Source organism: Hyperolius riggenbachi, chromosome 1, assembly GCF_040937935.1.
Source record: "Hyperolius riggenbachi isolate aHypRig1 chromosome 1, aHypRig1.pri, whole genome shotgun sequence".
In the NCBI taxonomy this organism is placed as follows: Eukaryota; Metazoa; Chordata; class Amphibia; order Anura; family Hyperoliidae; genus Hyperolius; species Hyperolius riggenbachi.
In genome coordinates, this window is record NC_090646.1 from 353705369 (window position 1) to 353728640 (window position 23272).

At 41.3% G+C, this 23272-nt stretch overlaps 1 protein-coding gene across 9 annotated transcripts in view; it reads right to left on the bottom strand.

The window, feature by feature from the left end:
• Positions 1-23272, bottom strand: part of MYO9B (myosin IXB) — a 199513-nt gene that overhangs the window by 13162 nt on the left and 163079 nt on the right. For all 9 annotated transcript variants that reach the window (XM_068234139.1, XM_068234138.1, XM_068234140.1 and 6 more), the window contains 8 exons: positions 22338-22436; positions 17430-17606; positions 15035-15076; positions 13178-13286; positions 10512-10585; positions 8751-8934; positions 8282-8410; positions 859-964 (listed from right to left, as the gene is read on the bottom strand). In XM_068234139.1, the coding sequence (XP_068090240.1) occupies positions 859-964; positions 8282-8410; positions 8751-8934; positions 10512-10585; positions 13178-13286; positions 15035-15076; positions 17430-17606; positions 22338-22436 (920 nt within the window). The remainder of the gene's footprint in view (positions 1-858; positions 965-8281; positions 8411-8750; positions 8935-10511; positions 10586-13177; positions 13287-15034; positions 15077-17429; positions 17607-22337; positions 22437-23272) is intronic.

Sequence of the window (23272 nt, forward strand, 5' to 3'; positions counted from 1 at the left end):
CAGCTACTGCCAAGGCGTATCCAGGACACCGCAAACAAGCTATGACAGTCAATCAGTAGAGCTGTACGTTCCACTCTAGTAGTTGTCACATCAGTCTTCCACCTCCAGAGATCCTCAGGAGGTTATCAGTGTTTACCTGAATGTATGCAGCTCAGTGCCCTGTGCAGCTCAGGGGTTACTTCCCGATGACGGCGGAAGGTCGAAACTAGTCGGGACGAGAGCGGGCATTACTGCATGTATGATCGCTGCTACCTGTGTGTAGTACCACATTGAGTGGGAAGCGGATTTGTAGAGAGGGTCCCTACTGGAGTAGGACCCTCTAAATGTGAGTGTTTTATACTGCACTCTTGGATGTTTTTAACTCAATAAATACACCTATTTGGATATTCCACTGAGAGATCTCCATCTTTGTATTTCCTGTGCATTGAGCTGCATACATTCAGGTAAACACTGATAACTCATGAGGATCTCTGGAGGTGGAAGACTGATGTGACAACTACTAGAGTGGAACGCACAGCACTACTGATTGACTGTCATAACGAATGACTGTCCGTCCGAGCCTCACCCAGCACCTGAGAAAAAAACACTGCTCAGACAGACCGCAATTTGTAATGTTGTGTGCAGGTTTTGATTTTTGAAGAATCAGTCTTAGCCTATTCACCGTATTCATGTGCTACTATCATTTGAAGTGTGTGCTAAGCTTTACGCATCTGCTGTAGTTTTTCTTTTCTGTTAAACACTGTCTGGCTTCATCCTGGGATCCCTCAGCCCTACATGTGGGTTTGTTTACAATAATCATAACACAAGTGAGGGCAGACAAGGCAAAGATGACTTATGTAGAAGAAACATTCAACTTACTTGACAAGATGAAAAATTAGTCTCTCCAAGGTAATATAGTTGGCCTGTGGTAGCTGTCCAAGTACTTTGTAAATGGTGCAAAGCTGCTCCTGCTTTCCTGGCAGCTCTAAAAGAAACAGTACAAGCTTCACATAAAGCGCAGAGAAAATTGGGAACCTTTTAAAGGCTCTCTAAAATGGTTTTATAATGTACACATTCAGTGATTCAGTGATCTAGTCTGTTTTTGGATATTTACAGGTCTTTACATATGCTCAGTATGTACGTAGCTCCAGTATGTACGTGGCCCCGAGGCACCAAAGTGAAATTAAATTATGAACACTTTTAAGGTAAAATTAACTCCTCGGAGGAAAAAACCTCAATGGTGAGGGTAAGGACTGAAGCTCATTGGATATTTTGTGCTCTTTATAGTCCTGAAGAAGCAGGAACCAGGAAGATGTTACAGAGCCACATTAACCAAACATGCAGACAGCTCGTTTTGGACAATTTGTCCTCATCAGTGCATGTCAGGGATTGATATGGCTCTATGAGATAGGGCTTGGACCAATACAACAGAATACCCAAGCAGCTTGTTTTAAAAAATCTTAATTTACTGTGGTGCCTCTGAACCCCATACATAATCATACTACGTAGTGTGGCGGGTGTCAGGAACCGGCTCGCGGCACGCCTGCGTATACGGTTCCCGACTGCGGGTTTGACCAGACTGAGAGGGGAAGCAGCCTTAGTCAAGCTAAAACAAGGCTGGGACCCCTCAGAACACCTCTCACTGCCACCACTAGCGGTTCGCTAGACACTTCCACTCTGCTGTCGAGTCCTCAGCGCGCACTCCGCGTTTTCGTATTTGGGTCAGCTTTGCGCTTAGGCCGAATACGAGAACGCCACGCACCCACACACACAGTACAGTTGTACAGTAACACAGCACAATCAGACACTGACTTGTAATGCGAGTTACACTGTCGTGCAGCAAAACCACTAACAGTCGTTCCGAACGATACTGTTAGCTACTCGCACTGGCGTTTCGTACGTTGGGTCAGCTGCGCGCTTTAGGCCAACGCATGACAAACGCCCCCACACACACAATGCAATTACAATTTCGTATGGTAGTGTTGCTCAAACATACAACTAGGCACGGACTTATACACAGCTACACTGCAGTCTCCTTTAGGCTATGAGTGTTAGTTTAGTACGGCAGAAGTCAAGCTTATTAAATAATAATTTAATATTCCAGAAAAACATAGAACAATGCAGAACTTAATATATACAAAAAGATTACAAAAAACAAAGTAAAAATAGTTACAAGATAAAAGTTACAAAGATAACAAACACGGATATTTGCGTAAAATAAAAATGGGGATTAAAAAAAACGTTACCAACTTGAAGGTCTCAATGTTGTCGGCAGGAGCATGCCGCTTGTTCGACCAGAAGTCGAGATCAACTCTAGCTATGCGCTAACTCCAAGAGCAGATATTTATTAGGTATCTGCCTCTGCTTTTTATACTCTGAGCTACGCCTGGAGGCTGCAACTTCCTTGGGGAGGGGAGGAACTAGGTTTTAATTAAATCTCAGACATCCAGGTAACAGTCTATACATCAAAGATTGTGAAGTGAGGCTTTTCACCTCCACCAATAATTTAATTTCCTCACAGTGAAATAGTTTTTCTTCACCAAAAGTTGACATGTGTTAGACTTTTCCTGACTAGGCTTGCTTTGTGTATTGAGACGATGGGCCGTCTCCTGAGTTCAAAAGCCAGGCAGATAATCCCATTAGCAGAAACTCAAAGCACCTCATATGGTCAAGACAATACCCACTTCCTTGCCCCAAGCAATCAACGGCCACAGCTCCCTTCTAGCAGACCTACATGGAACACAGGCAGAAAAATGAAAGACTATGTTCCTGTTATCCTTACATCATAAGCACCCCAATATATTCCTGACAGCGGGTATAGCCCTTTTTTATTTTATGCATAACTGCAGAGAGCGACTTTTTACCCCGAGTGGGGTCGGTTTTGTTATCCCCACCGACCTACTGTTGTGCCACTGCTGTGGCACACAAATGTGCGTATAATTCCCCTACCCACTTTTTTCCTTCGACATATTATTATTATTATTTATTGTATTTATAAAGCGCCAAGATATTACACAGCGCTGGCATATGCTCAGACTACTACCCTAATCTCTGAAAGCTAACATTATGAAATTTATTAATGAGCAATTAATGACTCATTCATTGCTGGTACAATGATGTAAAACAAAATAATAATAAAAAAAAATTGTGCTTTTCCTACTTTTTAAGCCAAAACTAATATTACAAATGGAAACTTTAGCAGACAGCCCAGTTTTAACTAATTAACATCACCCATGTCTATTGGAGGCTGGTGCTTGGTTATACAACATCAGTTGGGCACCAGAGTTTAGTTATTTTATAGTTGCACGCGCAAACAAGCGACGTCCAAAACAGCAAATGGCTGTTCATTTACATTAGATGAATAGCAGTGCATTAAAGTGTACCCAAGGTAAAATGTGACATGATCAGACAGATGTTAATGTACACTGTTAAGCATACAAAATAATTAGGTTGTGTTCCTTTTTCTGCCTAAAAGAGTTAAACATCAGGTATTCAAGTGACATTTTCTCTCCATTCGGGACCCAGTCGGATTATGGTTTAACTCTCACAGAAAAGGAATTATACCCATAAAAAAACCCTCTTTCCTGGCAGAGAACAGTTTCTGAGTGCAGGTTGGAGAGGGTCCCCCAGTCCCAGGGCTGTGGAGTTGAGGAATCAGAGCAATTTTTGGGTACCTGGAGTCGGTGATTTCATAAACTGAGGAGTGGCATGATTTTTGTACCAACTCCACAGTCCTGGTAAGTATTAGATTAAGGAGTCGAAGTCTGAGTTAGAGCAATTTTGAGTACCTGGAGTTGGAGGTTTCATAAACTGAGGAGTCAGAGTCGGATGATTTTTGTACCAACTCCACAGTCCTGCCCAGTCCAGCATCTCTTCTCCGGGTGATGGACCAGAAGTGCCCTTGGTGTACATCATCTAAACTGGGAAACCATGGTTCTCTTTGCATACTCATTGAAAATAAGTGCTCAAGCATGAGTGCTTACTATTTTTGGCCATGTGCGGTGGAGAGCTCACACATGCGCAGTTAAGGTGTACTCATTCCTGTGCACGGAATATTGGCAGTTTAGGAGCTCACTCATGTCCAATTTACAGGAGCTTGTGCATGGACCTTGGTGAATGGGATCCAGCGAGAAAATACACTGGCGGGGAAAGGGAGGCACCTCTTCAGATGTTTCCAAAGGTATTGTTACAAACCACAGAGGCCCATATGCAATTCTCTTTCTCTCTTGAGTTATCTCCTAGGAGACAATTTTCATCTTCTCTTTAAAATAACCTTTAACCATTTTACAATTGATTAGGTACCCAAAAGGTGTTGAAAAAGTACTATCAAAAGTATTTTGACTATTAAGTATTTTGCTTGCTGGTGGTTTAAAGTGTACACGAGATGGGTTTACTAGAAGATTTGATACTTACCTGGGGTTTCCTCCAGCCCCATGAAAACCGATGCATCCCTTGCCGTCCTCCCAAGTGTCTCTGTTAGGCAGCAATCAGCCCTGATAACAGGCTCAGCTGCGCCAATTGGACTCTTCTGCCCATGCACGGAGGGTCCGCGCATTTGCAGAAGAGACGCCTGGCGAGACGGAGCCAGATTACCGGGGCTGACTGCGGCTGAACGGAGGCACTCGGGAGGACATCGAGAGATGCATTGGTGCTCATGGGGCTAGAGGAAGCCCCAGGTAAGTATCAAATCTTTTCGTAAGCCCATGTCAGATATACTTTAACTACTTCGCATCCACTTATTGACCAGAGCAATTTTGGACGCTTATTGACCAGAGCAATTTTGACGTTTTAGCTATGTCCCTTTTTAAACAGCCATAACTTTATCCCTACTCACGACACCTAAATGATCTAGGTATCGTTTTTTTCAGGACCAACTAGACTTTCATTGGTGGGTATTTTGTCCCTAGACCAAAAAAAGTTTTCTATGCATTTTAATGGGAAAAAGAGGGGGAAAATGAAAAAAATTCATTTTTGCTCAGTTTTTATCAATTCCAGTTTAAAAATAAAAAGTGCCACAGAAGATAAAAACATGTCATCAGTATTCTGTCCCCCAGTATAGATAGCAAAATGTGTCCTGAGTATCAGACCCTCCCCTCCCTATAGCCAGATGTGTCCCCAATATCAGTCACCCCCAGTATAGCCCGATGTGTCCTCTGTTTGGCACCTCCCAGTATAGATAGATAGACAGATGTATTCCCGGGATTACTGCCCCTCATTATAACTAAATGTGTCCCCAGGAATAGTGGTCCCCCCATTATAGCCAGATGCGCCCTCAGGATTAGCGGGTGCACCCTGGATTAGGGCCCCCCCCACCATTATAGCCAGATCTGCCCCCAGTATAAAATTATGCACATCATTAAAATTGTATCCCCTCTTACTTTATCCCCCCCCCTCCACCCAGCTGCACATTTTACCCCCCACCCTCCACCAGGGGTTCAACAACCCCCATAAGGGCCAGCCAGATGTCCCACCCCCCACCCAGGCAGCCCCCTCGGTGGCCAGATCTGTAAAAAAAAAAAGGATTAGAAAGCAGCCTGACTCACCTTTTCCTGTTCCAGCGATCAGCCTGCAGCCCGAGCCTCCGATCGCCGCTCTGCACGCAGCCCTGTGATGCCGGTTACCGGGTCCCGGCTTGATGACGTCATCAAGCCGGGACTCGGCTATTCAGCATCACAGGGCTGCGTGCAGAGCGGCGATCGGAGGCTCGGGCTGCAGGCTGATCGCTGGAACAGGAAAAGGTGAGTCAGGCTGCTTTCTAATCCTTTTTTTTTTTACAGATCTGGCCACCGAGGGGAGAGATGAAGGATCACCGCTGTTTGCTACAGCGGTGATCGTTCATCCGCGGAGGGTTACTAATTGGCTACAAGGGAACATTTTCCCTTTCACCAATTAGTATTGCAGCTGTTAGTGCCGGGAGGTGTGCTCTGAAGCGCACCTGTTCCTGCACAACAGGGCTGCAAGCAGGTCAGTATATCTATGTCGCTGTGGCTTGGAGAGAGCCACAGCTGACGTAGATATACTGTATCAAAGGAGAAAGTGGTTAACCACTTCAGGATTCGGCGTATGCTTAACTACGCCCATGAATCCTGAAGTGGATTGCATGGAAACAGGCGCTCGTATGAGCGGCCGTTCCATGTCAGTTCACGGAGCGTGTCTCCGTGAACGCAGGGTAAATGTAAACACACGGGGAAGATCTTCCCCGGTGTTTACATATATACGGCGCTGCTGCGCAGCAGCGCCGTAGAGGAGATCGGCGATCCCCGGCATCTGATTGGCCGGGGACCGCCGGAAGCTGATAGGCTGAAGCCTATCCTATCCGGCGCAGGACGGAACTCCGTCCTGCGCCGCTCACAGAGGGAGAGAGAGGGAGGGAAGGAGGCCAGGAAGCGCTGCGGAGGGGGGCTTTGAAGAGCCCCCCCCCCCTGCAAGCGCAAGTAGCCGGCGGCGATCAGACCCCCCCAGCAAGACATCCCCCTAGTGGGGAAAAAAGGGGGGAAGTCTGATCGCCCTGGCTGCTAGCTGATCGGTGCTGCGGGCTGGAGAGCCCACGCAGCACCGATCAGCAAAACCACCCCCTGGCACAGAAGTGGTTAAAAAGCATTTTATTACAAGGTGTGAAAAGAAAATATCACCTAGGAGAAAGTGAATTGCATATGGGCCATTATGTGTTTTGCAACCTTCCATAACAATTCAGGTGTGTTTTAAAGTGGACCTGAACTCTTGCTCAGGACAGAAACAGAGAAATGCACCCTGTATATATTTAGAGAGTTTAGTCTGTCTAATTCCCTCTCATCTGTGTCTAATCACAAGTTGTAATTTGATCTCTCTCGTGTCAGCTGACTGCCACGGCAGATAAGCTCATTTGAAAGCACAGTATAGTAACAACATGTCTGCTTCCACGAAAGCAGGAAGTAGAAACACTGCTGATTTATTGTAGGATTTGTATCAGCTGTAACAAAGAAATGTTTTTCTTTAGAGGTTATTATGCTGTTGTGAGTCTTTTCGAGCAGAGAGGAATTTCTGAGTTCAGGTCCACTTTAAGTATTTTTTTTCCCTTGCTGCAATTGTTGTTTGTTGGGTGTTTTTATAGTTACAAGAAGCTAGCCAAGTTGTGCTGTTGACTGACTGTTAATGTCTGTACTTGTGCAATGCACATACACTCGCTGTGTTTATCTATGATTGCCTACTTGTATTGCCAAGGTGAAGAACACCCCACAAAAGAAACACAAAGCCCAATAGCGCAAAATCTCAATATGATATATATACTCACAAAGGTAGGTTTGCATGAGGGGCAACCAACCACATGGAGCTGGTGGAGAACACAAGCCCGTCTCCACTCGGGTACCTCAAGGGAGAGTCGGATGTAGGGTGGTCGCATTCTTTAGAAAAAAAAGAAACAGTACCTACAGTGGTAAAACCACTGTGGACTAGGACTTCTTCCCCTGTCTAAGAAGAGGGAGAGGTGGAAATAGCGCATCATGGGGGAAGAGGCGCCTCTTCACCCTTCATGTGCCTACTTGTATTAATTAACTTGGCTTGCTATAAAAAATAAAAAACACACATAAGAGAATGTTTGGAAAGCATTTATACATAATGATGGGGTTTGCCTAAAATGTGTGTCTATATGAAGGGATACTTGGGATAATGTCACTTGCAGCAGGGGGTTCTTGGTATACACTGTGCTTCCTAAGGAAATATATGCTGTAATGTTGAGAAAGACTGCTAGAAAGAACTCCACTTATAACTTGTCTTTCCAGAGAGTATTTTCTCAATAAACAGTGTTTCACTCATATTTCATGTTTCTCTCTTATTATGTACATCAGTGGTTCTCAACCTTTTCAGCGAATGTGCCCCTTTTGTGAGTCATCCCCAAACCAATGTACCCCCCTATGCTGTTTGTAAGTCTAAAGAGTATTTTGCATTATAAACATTCTAAAATGGGAGGCAATTATATATATGGAAATCACGGCCGAACTCCAGCACTGGAGACACAAACAGACTCCAGTGCTGGGCTTCGTACGCCATTTTCCCATAGCCCTTTTACTGTACTGCCGCCGAGACTCCTGCAGCCATGCCGGACACCTCACTGACAATACTGCGGGTGAGATTCACCATTCTGTCTGCAGCCCCTGGGGGACCCGCTGACAAGTGTCAATGCACCCCCCCCCCCCCCCCCCGGACCCTAGGTTGAGAACTACAGATACACATGGTATAAAATACCTACTACTAATATGCTAGGGAGAAGAGGAAAGGGGAAAAAAAAGTGTTCCTTTTTAGATAAAGTCAAACAGGTGTCACTTACCCACGGCTTTCAGAAACTCGCTGTATTGTGCAAATGTCATCAGAGGTTCAGGTAGCTCACGTAACCACTGTTTTAAGATCCCAGTAATGGCATGCGTTGCATATTTGTCCAGCTTTACAGAGGTGGGGTCTATTACCAAAAAGAGCAAGAGGAGTTTATTACAACATATATAATATGTTGGCTCAAAAGTCTCTAAAATTAAACAAAAACAACATTTTATCTTCTAAGTAAGACATAACAGATCTGAGCATAATATTAGAAACAATGTACTAATACTGGTTAGGGCCTCTTGGATTCAACAAGATGTAGCCTTGTGTTTGGCTTTAATGGCCGTTTAAGTCAATACCCTTTTCTAATTGTAAACAATACACGTGTCCTAGCAATTTATGTAAAGCATAATATCTGGCTACAGGCCCATTTTAACACAGCATATCAAAACAAATGATTTTTTAACTAAATATTTACATACCTTTTTCCAGTGACATTTTAAGTTCTCGCATACAGTTAGCTGCCCCAGATTTGCGATAGATGCCCTCAGTGTACAAGCCATGCATTTCCAAGTACTCTAGAAGCATCTCCATAACAATTGGCACAGAGGTAGAGTTATTAGTTAGGTCAGCCACGTGCACACCAAAATGATGATTGCCTTGCACCTGTGTGTAAGTAAACAAAATGGAAATAAAAATGGATTTTTTCTTTATAAAACAGAATAAAGTTTTACAGTTGAGATGCTCAGAATTGTAACATCTGAAAGCAATACACAACAATCAGACAGCAACTGGCCAACATGTTTGCTGAAGCAGCACCACCTATACGTGTACGCAGTATTTATAAACAGTATAACGTAACATCCAGAATGGCTATACTTATTCATTCACGTCAGCAAAAAGTCGGTATACAGAGGCGCCAGAGTAGAGTAAAAAGTTTTAAAAACTGCTTAAAAGCAGAGGGGGATGTTAGGGTGGACTTACCTCCCTCTTACAAAAAAAAGAAAAAACTCACTTAAGTCTTGATAAAACAGAATTGACAAATAATTTATTCAACTCCACAAATGCAACGCGCCTCTGTGTGACACAGACACAGAGGCGCTCAAACCTACTGCTTGACCCACTGAGTTGTGCTCCCATTTTTGCCTGAGGAATCAAGGTCACGCCCGCCAAACGCGTCACATTTGTGGAGTTGAATTATTTGTCAAGTCTGTTTTATCGAGACTTAAGTTTTCTTTTTTCTTGTAAGAGGGAGGTAAAACGTTTTACTCTACTCTGGTGCCTCTGTATACAGAGTTTTTGCTGATCTTCTAGTCCACCCTGGGTGGAGGGGTGCATCCCCATCTACTATCTACAGAGAGCGACTTCCCCCTGAGGCTGCAACAGATGTGATACTACATTAAATCAATCATAAGCAGTCTTGTAAGCTGCGGCATATGGAAGCTGGTGCAAAATGTCTTGTTTCCACAAAGAAAATACTGTATAATAGTTTATTTTGGACAAATGTCTGTCTACTAGACCTTTAGCTTCTACTAAATGCAAGTTCTCCATTCCAGATGAGGAGTAGGAAATAGCCATACAATTACATGTCAACTACTTGTGCTGAAAAGTAGTGCAGCAAAGATGACAAAAGAAAAGGTGACCATACATCTATCAATTTTGCAGCCTGATAGAAAATTTGATTCAAGAATTTTATTGAATCCGATTAAAATCTGTGGCACAACAACCATGCCCAATCGCCGATTTGACCAATTTTAGTCCCAAACTGGTTGAATGCATTGATTGAGCGTGCTTTGAAGTCGCTGCCGACATGGTCGATTGCGTGTGCAATATCGTAAAGACCCTCACATGTTTATCATAAGTTTATTTTCACTTCAGGTTGGTTTGTTGCTGGATTTGATATCTACTGGTGTGCTAGGCAGACGCATGTCTATTACATATAGACAGCAGTACGGTGTGTTCAAGCTTTCAACCATGAATCTCATAGAATTCATTCGGAGACAAACTGACGCCCAACGTGGTAGGAACTGTTTTTTTCTCCCAAATATGCTACATGGGAAAATAACTTGTGCATTTCTATACATGCTTTCTGCTCCCTAGTGTGCTTTGCTGATTTCATCAGTTTTTACCTTCATCTTCAAATAATCATCTTTTATTACAGAAACAAATTAGCCTGAACTCATGGAGTAGAGATGGTTAACTTTACTTGTAATCTTTTATGAAACCCATAATAAAACACTTACACTTTTCACTCCAGCAGGTGCACAGGGGTTCTGAATCTTATTAAGGCACTTCTTGTGGCATATCATCTTGCAGGCTAATTAGAAAAAGAAGAGGCAATACACAGTTCAAAATATCAATTACTAACATGCAAAACTTCAATATTGTTAAAGAATAACAAGCAAATATGGGCACTGCAACAGGTGAACTTTGGAAAATATGGAAATCGAGGGTCAGTGCGCATCCCTAAAAACATGCTGCAACTGACTAGGTAATCGCTCAGGCATGCACCACCTCTATTAGGCTGAAAATGCATGCCCTGCGTCCAAGACAAATGCTACATTTACCTTGGAAAATATGCCAAAGTTGTATTCTGTTACTGGTTTTGATTATTCTGAGGCAAACCTATCCTATGAAAACATTCAGATCCTTCTAGTAGAAATATCCGTACTTTTCTTGAACCAAAAGGCCACTTGAATTAGGTGTAAAACATGTTTATCATCTTTAATGGACCTCTTAAAGAGACACTGAAGCGAAAAAAATGATGATATTATGATTTGTATGTGTAGTACAGCTAAGAAATAAAACATTAAGATCAGATACATCAGTCTAATTGTTTCCAGTACAGGAAGAGTTGAGAAACTCCAGTTGTTATCTCTATGCAAACAAGCCATTAAGCTCTCCGACTAAGTTAGTCGTGGAGAGGGCTGTTATCTGACTTTTATTATCTCAACTGTTCCTGGACTATTTACTTTTCCTCTGCTAGAGGAGAGGTCATTACTTCACAGACTGCTCTGAAAGACTCATTTTGAATGCTGAGTGTTGTGTAATCTGCACATATTATAGAATAATGCAATGTTAGGAAAAACACTATATACCTGAAAATAAAAGTATGAGAATATTTTCTTTGCTGCTAATCTTCTAGAAATTATTCATAGTACACAACCAATTCATTATATCATATTTTTTTGTTCGCTTCAGTGTCTCTTTAAGTGAGAAGGATATGGAGGCTGACATATTTATTCCCTTTTAAACAATATTCAGCTATCTGGCATCCTGTTGATCATTCATGTATCAGTAGTGTCTGAATTAGGGAAGATCAGTGAAATGCAAATAATTTCTTCTAACAATATGCAACTTAACTTGGACCAATACAAAATCGACAAGAAGTTATTTTTATTGGTCCAATTTCAAGCTGCATATAATTTACATTAAATTTGAATCCGGTCTAAATTCTTATTCAGGGTCTATGAATAAAAGTATTAGAGGCAGAGGATCAGCAGGACAATCAGTCAATTTTCATTGTTTAAAAAGGAAGAAATACGGCAGCCTCCAGATTTCTCTCCTCTCAGGTGTCCTTTAGAAAGGGCCAGCTGAAATCTAAGTATTGCCATTATTGTACTGAGAACTGGATGAATTGCTTCATGGACAATAAGATTTTTCCCAAGTCACTGTAGCTCACTATCTTATAGGAATACAAACTAGGAGAATGTGGGGCTCATTCTGTTAGTGTCAGGTTAGTGATGGTCAATGAGATGCTGCTAATAATAACAAGTAGACAAGCCTTTTAGGCTAATTTTGTGTGTATTTAAGCAGCTTGGGAAATGGACCAATCAAATGCATTAGCTGTATTTCCAAGCTGCATGCATTTAAATAGCACCTCATTGATCATCATTCTGTCAGGATGACCTATGCCTTTTTGGGCTCACAAGAATAAAGCAACCATGCACAGCACCATAGTCATAATTATAATAAAAACTCAAACCGTAATATTAACATTACTAGTAGGGGGAAAAAAAACCAAATCAAAACCCATGACCATGAGATTTTTTTTCTGTCTTGGACTCACAAGCGCTACCTCAAAGGAGAATCTCCCAATCGATGCCTTGATGGAGGGATTGTCCCTTTTTTGTAACCATATCCCTTTATTTCTCTTTCAGATGTACGTCTGTTAAACCTGCTATGAAAGGTGCAAATATTTCTATTTTTTCTTATAAAAATGTGCTACATCATTTAAATTTGATGTGTTTTTACATTTCAATGTTAATACTAAGGAGAAGCAGAGATGACGAAGAGGTCCAGTGTTGTTTGAACAACAGTATAGGTATTGCTCAAAGCCTGGTATGCAGGACTAGGGAAGTGGGAATGGTAGGTCTTGAATGTGCCCATCTTTCTTAGCTCAGAAAGTTGGGAATTATGAAGTAGGATGTATCCACAGGGGTCCTCAGTTTTGGGGAAAATGTAGCCTTCCTTCCATCCTCTAGAAAGCTGCGCTACTGGTCATTACATCACAAAGGTTTCCAGCTGTCCAAATGCTGCTTCACCATCCCTGACCCCTACCCCCTTCAGTAGACTGAAATAGAACTTTCCTGGAGGGCAGGCAACAGGACACCAAAGTCATGCCTCTCCAATAAAGGATACATGATGAATGTGTGCCAGTCACCTCTTCCCAGAAAGCACTTCAGTGGCACAATGGCCCTTCTATGAAACATCGAGAAATATAGACCTGAAGATGCAGTGTGATGTCATCAGCAGATGGTTTCCATCAATTTGATACTAAAGTGCGATTTATTTGGGGGAGGGGAAAGTTAGGTGTTGGGCAGAAGAAAAATCCTTGCCATTTGCTTAAAACAAAGTTGTATTGTACTTGAAAAAAACTAAATAAGAAAAAAAGATGGTTTATACATACCACTGCAGAGAAAAGCTTTTTCCATGGGCCAAATTGTGGAGGAGCAATGTTCACAGGATTGTCCAATGTTTACCTGGTAGCTGGTAAACACATGTCCATGGGATTCCACCTGCAAGTGGAAATTGCAAAGGTGTTCTACAGGTTCACAAAACAGCATATCTTCAGAATATTTCCTGTGCAAATAGGTTTTTTTTTTATTTTTTGCATGGTACTACTTAAAACATACAGTGACAATAAAATCCTTGACATTTTTATGTTTTATTGTCTGACTTTTTTTCCTGGACTTTGAGCCACAGAAATAGACTCTTTCATGTCAAATCTAAAACAAGCTTCTGTAGGGATTTAAATCAATCTGAAAAAAAGCGATTTCAATAAATGACAAAGAAAAAAAATTCTACACTCAGTGTGATCTACATAAATCATTACTCACATCAATTTACTGATGTTTGTTTGAAGGATACCAGAGGTGCATTTAAAAATTATTCTTTTAGGGCCGTTTCCACTAGACGCGTTGCTATGCGGAAACCGAAACTGCAACCAATTCACGTCAATGGAGTAGTTTCCACTAAAGCAGAAAATCAGCGCCAAGGGAATCAATAGTTTGATCACTGCCGAGAAAGGACAGAGTCCAAAGTCCACACATATAAAAACTAATTAAAAAGTCAGCGCAGATCGTAAGTGAATCCACTGTTTCACAATTAATCGTCTTTCACCAATGTGGTCATAAATTCTCATATCCAAGTGGTAGACAGTCACCCAAAGGATTAGAGAGAGCTTACCAACTGCTGACAACCCACATTATAAGGTTGTATGTCTCACATTCAGTGGAAAAAAGGGACCAGGAACCACCCAGGATCCAAGACTTCCAGAAATCCTTATATTAGTTTGGGTACACCATCCGGAAAATAAGAGCCAGTAAAACATGTAAACAAACGGTAGATCTAAGTGTAACCCGTTTATTAAAAACCATAGCACATAGCCATAAAAGAGAAGTAAAATTCAATAAAACTTACATACCGGGCCCAAGCAATGGGAACCCCGAAACAATATTGCGCTTGTATGCTGGTCCACAACCAGTAAGAAAGTATAAAAAGTGCCACCTGTCTCCTTCCCCTGGAGTAGTTTCCACTGACGCGAATTTACCTATGCGATCTGGCATGATGTGACGCGGGGAAAATTATGGATAGCATGCTGCAGTTTTCCGCAGCATGCATCAGAGTCCCCATAGCCACCGACGGAAAGCCGCATGACGCCGCATCCGGTTGTACGGATGGCAACCGGAAGTACCTGCGGGGGGATGTGAAGCGATGTGGCGATCACCTCGCATCCTTTACGCTAGTGGAAACGGGCCCTTATGTAACTGGGGCTTCTTCCAGCACCCGTAGGTTTGTATATCCATTGCCGTCCTCCCGGTCCTCCTCCTTGCTCAGCTGTTGGGCCCGTTGCAGTAGATGAATCACCGGAGTCAGCACTGTGAGCATCCTTGATCGCGCTGCAATGGCCGAGAGAACTCTGCAGATGCACATTACATCAAGCCTCGTAGATGAGCATGTGCAGAACACTCTCAGCCATAGAAGTGTGATCAAGGATGTATGCCTCCCGGCCAGCCCATGCATAGTACTGGGCAACTCTGCTACTGCAATGGGCTGACAGCTGAACCATAAAAAAAAAAAAAAATCGGGAGGGCAGCTATGGATACACAAGCCTATGAGGGCTGGAAGAAGCCCCAGGTAAGTAAAATAATTTTTAAATTCAACTCTGGTATACGTTATAGCTTAAGGAAAAGGAGTGCTAAGACCTTTATCTCACCACTGTCTCTATGCTGTTGCGTTAGTATACAAACAAATGGACACTCACATTTTGATCCTGTTTTCTCTTCTTCTTTTGCGACTTCCTTGGCTGATAGAATAAAAAACTCAATTAGTAGAATTTAGATACAGCACTTTACAAGGACACCGTTTTCCATGTTTCAAACTATTTACTATGTCATTTGCTTTTCTGCTTTGCTAGTCTCCTTGCTATGTTGTATAGCCTCTGACGAAGTCAGGATACCATTTGTCATCTCCACTGCCCACCACTGTATCGCTTTGCCCAGCTGACTAAGAGTTAGCGCTCAATCCCACTAGCAGCATTTTCTAAGCACTAGTGATTTGGAAAGCTCTTTCTAAAGGTGGCCACACACCATACAATTTTTTAAATATCTGTTCAATTTAAGAATTTCAATAAATTTTTCTGACTGATTGTAACAATTCAAAAATATGACCAATGTACCACACACCTATGTTAAATTTTTCCCCAATTATGATAAAAATGATTGGAAACTAACAAAATTGCTAGGGTGTGTATATTAATAAATTGACAATCCAACAAACACCATACAATCTTTAGAAAGATTGAAGAAAAACATCTGGCATTCCGGATCGATTAAAATCAAAGAAAACGGGAAATCCGATCGGATTTTTCAGTCGAATGAAAAAAAGCTTTAGATTTTTTCGGGAGATCGATCGTTTTTAGCGAATTAATGTAAAATCGGATCATTTTATTGTATCGTGTGTGGCCACCTTAATGCAATGCTATGGGGGATTTTTAAAAAAATCACATCCCTCAAGTGAGATCACACCCATAGCATTACATTAGCAAAAGCTTTTCAAATCCCAACTGCTTAGTAACAGCTTATTAACGTACTGCTAGTGGGTTACATGCCTTACAGACTACCCAGCAAGCTCATGGTGATCCAGAACTCCTAGGAGTGTGTAAGGGGACTGCAAAGGACAAGCTGACTAAGAAAGGGATTTTAAAGGTTTGTGGAATCTTTTTAAGTTGGTGATGTAAAATTACATTTATTTCAAGCACTACATTGGAATGATGTAACATCCTTCATATATTCTGTTTACAAGGTAAAGAACAGGTAGGTGAAAATGAAAACTAATAGGTATAATGTGCTTAGTTGAAGTCATAAAACTTTTATTGCTCTCAAAAATACTAGACCCATCATAATTCGAAATAATACAAACCCTCTCATAAGAGAATTCAAAAACATTATGAAAACATTATCACCTGGTATTATAGAAAACAGTCCATTTAGTGCAAATATGCTTCAGTCACAGCTTCCAGTTATCTTATTGCAAAAACCATAAAGCAGGACTAATCACTGACACAAATGTGTACAACATAGTGGTGTGTCACTCAAAATGTTTGCAAAAGCAAACAGGATGATAAAGCCAAAAACAAATAAATCATGTTTTATTTGTGGCTGGCTTTATCACCCTGGTTGCTTTTACATGCATTTGAAAGGAACTCCATGCATTGTATACACGTCATATACCACAATGGTGTCAGAGTTTACTCTTATTGTATGGTTCCTTGCAATAAGATTATAACTCTGTGCTTCGGCACAATATTTGCAATAATGTAGAATGATCTTTTACACCTTGTGACAATATGGCTGAAGAATGATGCTTTTTGTTTAAAAGGTGGTTTGAGCTTTTGGTTGGCCTTGCTGGGTCTAGAACTTTACATAACATGAATAGCAATGCAAACAAAAACATGCAGGTCAGGTTGGTGGACTACAGAAATGGAATGTATAAATCCAGACATGGTGAAAACTAGCATGTGGCCCCTAGAAAAGCATGAGTCCATTCTGCCTGTCTATTGGATTACTGCTGTCCACTGTAGCAAACAGACAGTCAGATACACAGATGACTAATCAGATGTTTATATAAGATACCTTTCTGGTGCGTTAAGTTGCCACTACATCCGGCAATGACGGGTCTTTCAGCCCCTCCCGCTGGGCGGACGTTCAGCCGACAGTAGTGCGTGTGTACGCACTGTCGGCGGACTAATAAGGCTGTTTCTGAACGATCCGCTCAGCCTGATCAGTCTGCCGACAGCGCGTACACACGCACTACTGTCGGCTGAACGTCCACCCAGCGGGAGGGTCCGGCGGACCCGTCATTGCCGGCGGTAGTGCGTGTGTACGCACCTTTAGCGGAGAGGATAAGGGTTAAGAGCCCTAGCAAACACCAAGCAATATACTTGTGTAGCAAACAACCATCAGTGTGGAATTCTGTATTTTTTCCTTGCTTTACCCAAAACTCTACTAATATTAACAAACTATTAGAGCTGGTTTATGGCATTGCTTTTAAATGTAATAATGTTATACCACCAAGTGATTACAGGCTAAATTTAGCTTAACATATGTATAGCATATAGCGTTCATTGTATTTATTTTAAAGATGAATGGAAGAGTAACCTTGTGTGGTTCACTGTCATCTCTCTTTGAGTATCCTCGTGTAAACTCATCCAGGAAAGACTGGAACAGGTTAAGGACGAGGTTCACATCTTTCTCATTTCTTTCTTTGTTTAGATTGTTTATAAGAAGCTGAAAATTATCCATCAGGTCTTTGTAGCCGGCATGTATATGACCTTTCTGAAAAGAAACAATTAAGATTGTATAGATTTGTTGCCACAATTAATTATTGTACTCTGCAAAACATACAGGACACTGTAACATTTGCACATCTATTGGCTTTCCCATGCACCACTAACTGCAGACCTTCTTACCGAGGTGATATTTTTTTTTTTTAAATTCTTTTATTTTGAGGTAAACATTGGAACAGGCAGATAATAAGACAAATGTGGTCAGCAAGACTTAGAAGGCATGCATTATGAGCATTCATTCTTACTGAATTTCTACATATTCCAAAAGGTACATAACGGATATCATTGGAACATATGAAGCATTTCAATATTTGAGAGTGAGAGTTTCGTAAAATCGAACTTGCCTCAGGAGAGATTGCTCTCTGTCAACCTCTACCTTTTCTTATATTTTCTTTGTAGCAACAATAATTTTACTGTATAACATTATTATATAACCGGGGTAGTCTCAAGGGTGTTAGGGGCTAAGATATAGCTTGCTTGTTTTTATGGCATAGTGGTATACAATGTCAGGGGAACTGAAAGAAAAGGGAGCCTGGTCTCGGGTCCGAGTTTTCTATCAGTCTATTTTCCATTTTTGTTTAAATTCAGGGGAGTATCTGTATATCAACCAAATTCTCCAGATCTTGGTGAACTTTTCAGATCTATTTTGTAGAGAGTATACATTATACTCCATATCATATATGAGATCTAGTTCTCGGGTGCCGAGGTGATATTTTGGCTGCCTGAAGGAACGAAGCAGGCCGGACTTTGGACATGCCTGACATAGGAGGACACTTAGGGCTGGGGCACACAGAGCGGCTTTTTGAGCGTTTTTCGGCTGCTGATACACTAGGGTAATGTATTTCAATGGGGGTGTGCACACCACAGCGGGAGGCGTTTTGCAGAAACGAATCCTCCCGGGGTGAGGCATTTTTTGGATTGCTGAGGCGTTTCTGCCTCAATGTTAAGTATAGGAAAAATGCAAATCACTCTGAAAAACGGCAGATCAGAGCGGTTTGCCAGGCGGTTTTGTTACAGAAGCTGTTCAGTAACAGCTTTACTGTAACAATATATGAAATATGCTACACTGAAATCCGCAGCAGCAACCCGCAAAACGCCTCATATAAAAAAAAAAATGTAAAAATCTGCTAGCGGGTTTTGGTGTGCACCGGGCCTAACAGTATATCAGTGGGGAACTCGGAAGCCTTTTGGCTGAACACTACCATGAGGGCTCTACGTCTGGCCTATGAGTGATTGGTATTCATAAGGTGCATTCCAAATTTACAAGAGGGGTGTTAGACCCATTCACACTAGAGCGTTTTGCTGGCGATTTTGGCAAAACGCTCAAGTGCTAGCGCTTTTTAAAGCGCTAGTGCTATAAAACCCTATGGGCCCGTTCTTACTTGGGCGATTTGCGTTAATCAAATCGCCAAATGCAAACGCATAGCCTGCACCATTTTCAGGCGATTTCCCAGCGATCAGTGCTATAGAAGCGCTAAACGCGATCGTGGAAAAATCGCCGCAGTGTCCAGTGATTTTGTGCTTTTAAGTGTGAATGGGGCCTGAGATTGTTTCTGATAACAAAAGTAAGCCATGTAGATGTTCAACCTTGGTGCTGCTCATCCACATGAGCTCAATTATTATTATTATTATTATTATTTTTTATTTATATAGCGCCAACATCTTCCGTAGCGCTGTACATAGTACAAACAAATAATGGGGAACAAATATACATAAGAAATACAAGACACTGTACAGTCATGACATTGAATATAATAAATACAGATACATACATAGTTGATATGTAGTTGGTACATATGCATATGTTAAAATTACAGCAGTATGAGAAACACTAGGAGGAGGTCCCTGCCCTTGCGAGCTTACAATCTAGAGGGTAGGGTAGAGCTCAATGTAGACTTCTTTATATAATATCTAGCAAGAAGTTTTAAATCAGGATGATACCATTTATTGGCTAACTACAAATGAATAAGAATAAACAAGCTTTCGGCCTTGCAGCCTTCGTCAGGTTTACATCCTGTTAGTTTGCAAGCTGGTGGTACAGACAGCTTATATACATGCAACATCAAAAGGAAAAACAGATATTTTTTTCAAGCATAAATACATCATTAAGATGCCTTAATACAAACAGACCATCTAAATGGGGTAAGATAAGGATCCTTGTTTACTTTATTGCTCACAGACCTGGTATTAGGATTGACCCAGAGGTATCGTAAATTCTTAGTTCACAAGTTCAGCTAGGGTGGCTGAGACAGTTCATATATCATCAATCTCATACCAATATAGAAAGTTGTTGTCCTTATTCAGACCCTTCTGCACAGCTTTGAAACAATTTATAAATTTTGTTTCTGCTATTAATCGGTCATTTGACGTTTTGAAGCCGCCCTTCAGGGCAGTGACACGAAGATCATCCATGCTGTGTCCGTTGGACCGAAAGTGTGTAGCAACTGGGAGTCCAGATTTGGTATCATTAATAGTGTGCCTGTGTCCATTCATACGTTTGCGCAGAGTTTGTCCAGTTTCTCCCACGTACATAACATTGGGGCATTTAGCACACATGATCAGATATACCAGATTGGTGGACCCACAAGAAAATTTACCTTGTATTCTGTACTCCTGTTGTGAACCTGGTATCGTTACCCTGTCAGTGGAGTAAATGTGTCTGCAGGTCCCACATATTTTTTGTCGGCAGGGTGATGTTCCGTTTTGTTGAGGCCTATTCAAAGAGCTCCTGACAATCATCTGTTTTAGATTGTGTGGTTGCCGATATGACAAGAGTGGAGGTTTAGGGAATATCGTTCTCAGTCTGTGATCCTTGTGTAAAATGGGATGAAGTTCCTTAGCAATCCTCCTTAAGATTTCCAGGTGTGGGTTGTAGGTGACAACCAAAGGGACACGTTCCTCTTTCTGGTTTTGCTTATATTTCAGGAGTTCAGTCCTGGGGATGTTGCTGGCTTTCCTGATTTGGGCCTCAGCCATGGGAGGACTGTAACCTTGTTTAATGAAAGTGTTCTTAAGGTGATCCAGGTGCTTGTCTCTGTCCATCCTGTCAGAACAAATCCGGTTGTACCTTATAGCTTGGCTGTAAATTATAGAGTTCTTAATGTGCTTGGGATGAAAACTGTCATATCTTAGGTACGTACGTGGGAGAAACTGGACAAACTCTGCGCAAACGTATGAATGGACACAGGCACACTATTAATGATACCAAATCTGGACTCCCAGTTGCTACACACTTTCGGTCCAACGGACACAGCATGGATGATCTTCGTGTCACTGCCCTGAAGGGCGGCTTCAAAACGTCAAATGACCGATTAATAGCAGAAACAAAATTTATAAATTGTTTCAAAGCTGTGCAGAAGGGTCTGAATAAGGACAACAACTTTCTATATTGGTATGAGATTGATGATATATGAACTGTCTCAGCCACCCTAGCTGAACTTGTGAACTAAGAATTTACGATACCTCTGGGTCAATCCTAATACCAGGTCTGTGAGCAATAAAGTAAACAAGGATCCTTATCTTACCCCATTTAGATGGTCTGTTTGTATTAAGGCATCTTAATGATGTATTTATGCTTGAAAAAAATATCTGTTTTTCCTTTTGATGTTGCATGTATATAAGCTGTCTGTACCACCAGCTTGCAAACTAACAGGATGTAAACCTGACGAAGGCTGCAAGGCCGAAAGCTTGTTTATTCTTATTCATTTGTAGTTAGCCAATAAATGGTATCATCCTGATTTAAAACTTCTTGCTTTTACTGATGGCTAACACGGTACAATACCCTACTGCTACTACTTATATAATATCTGTTATACATAACTTATATTAAAAGCTTAATTAAGTCCTAGAACACATGATTTCCCTCTAATAAAATCCTGGTTGCCTGTCGTCGAAGTGAGAGTGTGGTGTGGGTTCTGAATGACTGAAAAAAATCACATCAAGTGCACAACTGCAATAGCTGCCTCTCATCACAAGATGGAGCTATACTACATGTACATGTGCCACACACAGGGTAGACTATAAGTACCAGCGAATATTGCTAATGGCATTAGCCCTGACAAAGCTCAGGGGCGCTGAGCAAAACTAGTCAGCTTATCTGCTAGCCCCACTAGCATCTTATCCATAGACTCTCTAATCTGTAGTTTCTCTAACTGTTCCTTGGCCATGAACTTATTTATATATAAATTATTTCCTTTTAAACAATACCAGTTGCCTGGCTGTCCTGCTGATCCTCTGCCTCTAATATTTTTAGCCATAGACCCTGAACAAGCATGCAGCAGATCAGGTGTTTCTGACATTTTTGTCAGATCTGACAAGAGTAGCTGCATGTTTGTTTCTGGTGTAAAGATGCTATGTCAGCCAAATAGACCAGCAGGGCTGCCAGGCAACTGGTTTTGTTTAAAAGAAAATAAATATGGCAGCCTCCATATTCTTCTCACTTCAGTTGTCCTTTAAGTCCCATTGTTAAATGTTATTGAATAAATTCAGAGAACAAGAGGCAACATTAACAGGATATTAGCAACTTATAAATTAATTTAAAGGACTTTTTTTTTTTTTTTTTAACAGGTGCTGGAACGAAGCAGTGCAGGATATGATACGTATACAGTGATTTATGAACTACAATTACAGGATCTCTAATATTAACGGACTATTTGGCGTCCACATAGCCAAGTTCAAAGCAGTATTGTTCCTTGGCGTTACACTTCAAACAGAAACTTACCGGAGCAGAGTACATAGACTTGAGGTTTTCTCTGAACATTTCCATAGCTTTGCACAGAAGACCTTCAATAGCAGATTTATCTTGGTGCAGTGTATTAATCTGTGAAAAACACAGCATAAAAATTACTTATTTAAAGACTCATTTGTATTCCTTTTCACAGAAAATATGTCTAAAACAACCACCAAAGACTTATTATTCTAAAAATGAATGAATAAATGCATGAGGCCATTTCGTATCTATAAAGTCAAAACTGAAGCAAAAACTTAGGTGGTGGTCAGTCATTAGTGAGGAGCAGCTACAGTGAAAACAGCAGTCAGGTCTACCGCTGCATGATGTAGTCTGTGCTACTGCCAGGGGCTGGAGTAGTCTGACAGTGGCTGGGGGAGGAGCATGGAATGAAAGGAGGCTTCTGCTATTTATAGCGAGGAGGTTGTCACTAGTGATCCAATGTAGCGGTAAGTCTATTTCCAAATTTTCATTTATAGATTGCTTTCATATCACAACACATAACAGAAAAAAGTTTTTGTTTTTTTCCCCCAAGAAATAGGATGTTTTATAATGAGTGGATCTGGGAGCATTGATTGACAGTAATGTCATTAAGTAAGGTAAAGCATGTCTGGAGAGTCACAGAGAATAGAAATATTACAAAAATATTGGATGCTATCCCAGGCCACAACAGCAAAATAAGTAAGTCTGCCTTTATCATGAAAATGACACAATTTTATGCAGATCATTTTCTGTTTGCCTCATTAGTGGTCATTTTATGGACAGTTAGATTTCTTTTAGCTGGGTCTTTTTAGTTAACAAGTGTGATTTTTAATTTTGCCCTAACTGTAAGATCACTTTATGTGCTTAAAAATGTATTCACGATCAACAGAATAATATAAAGTACTTGAATTATTCATTTTAGATTGGTTTTTAACCACTTCGCATCC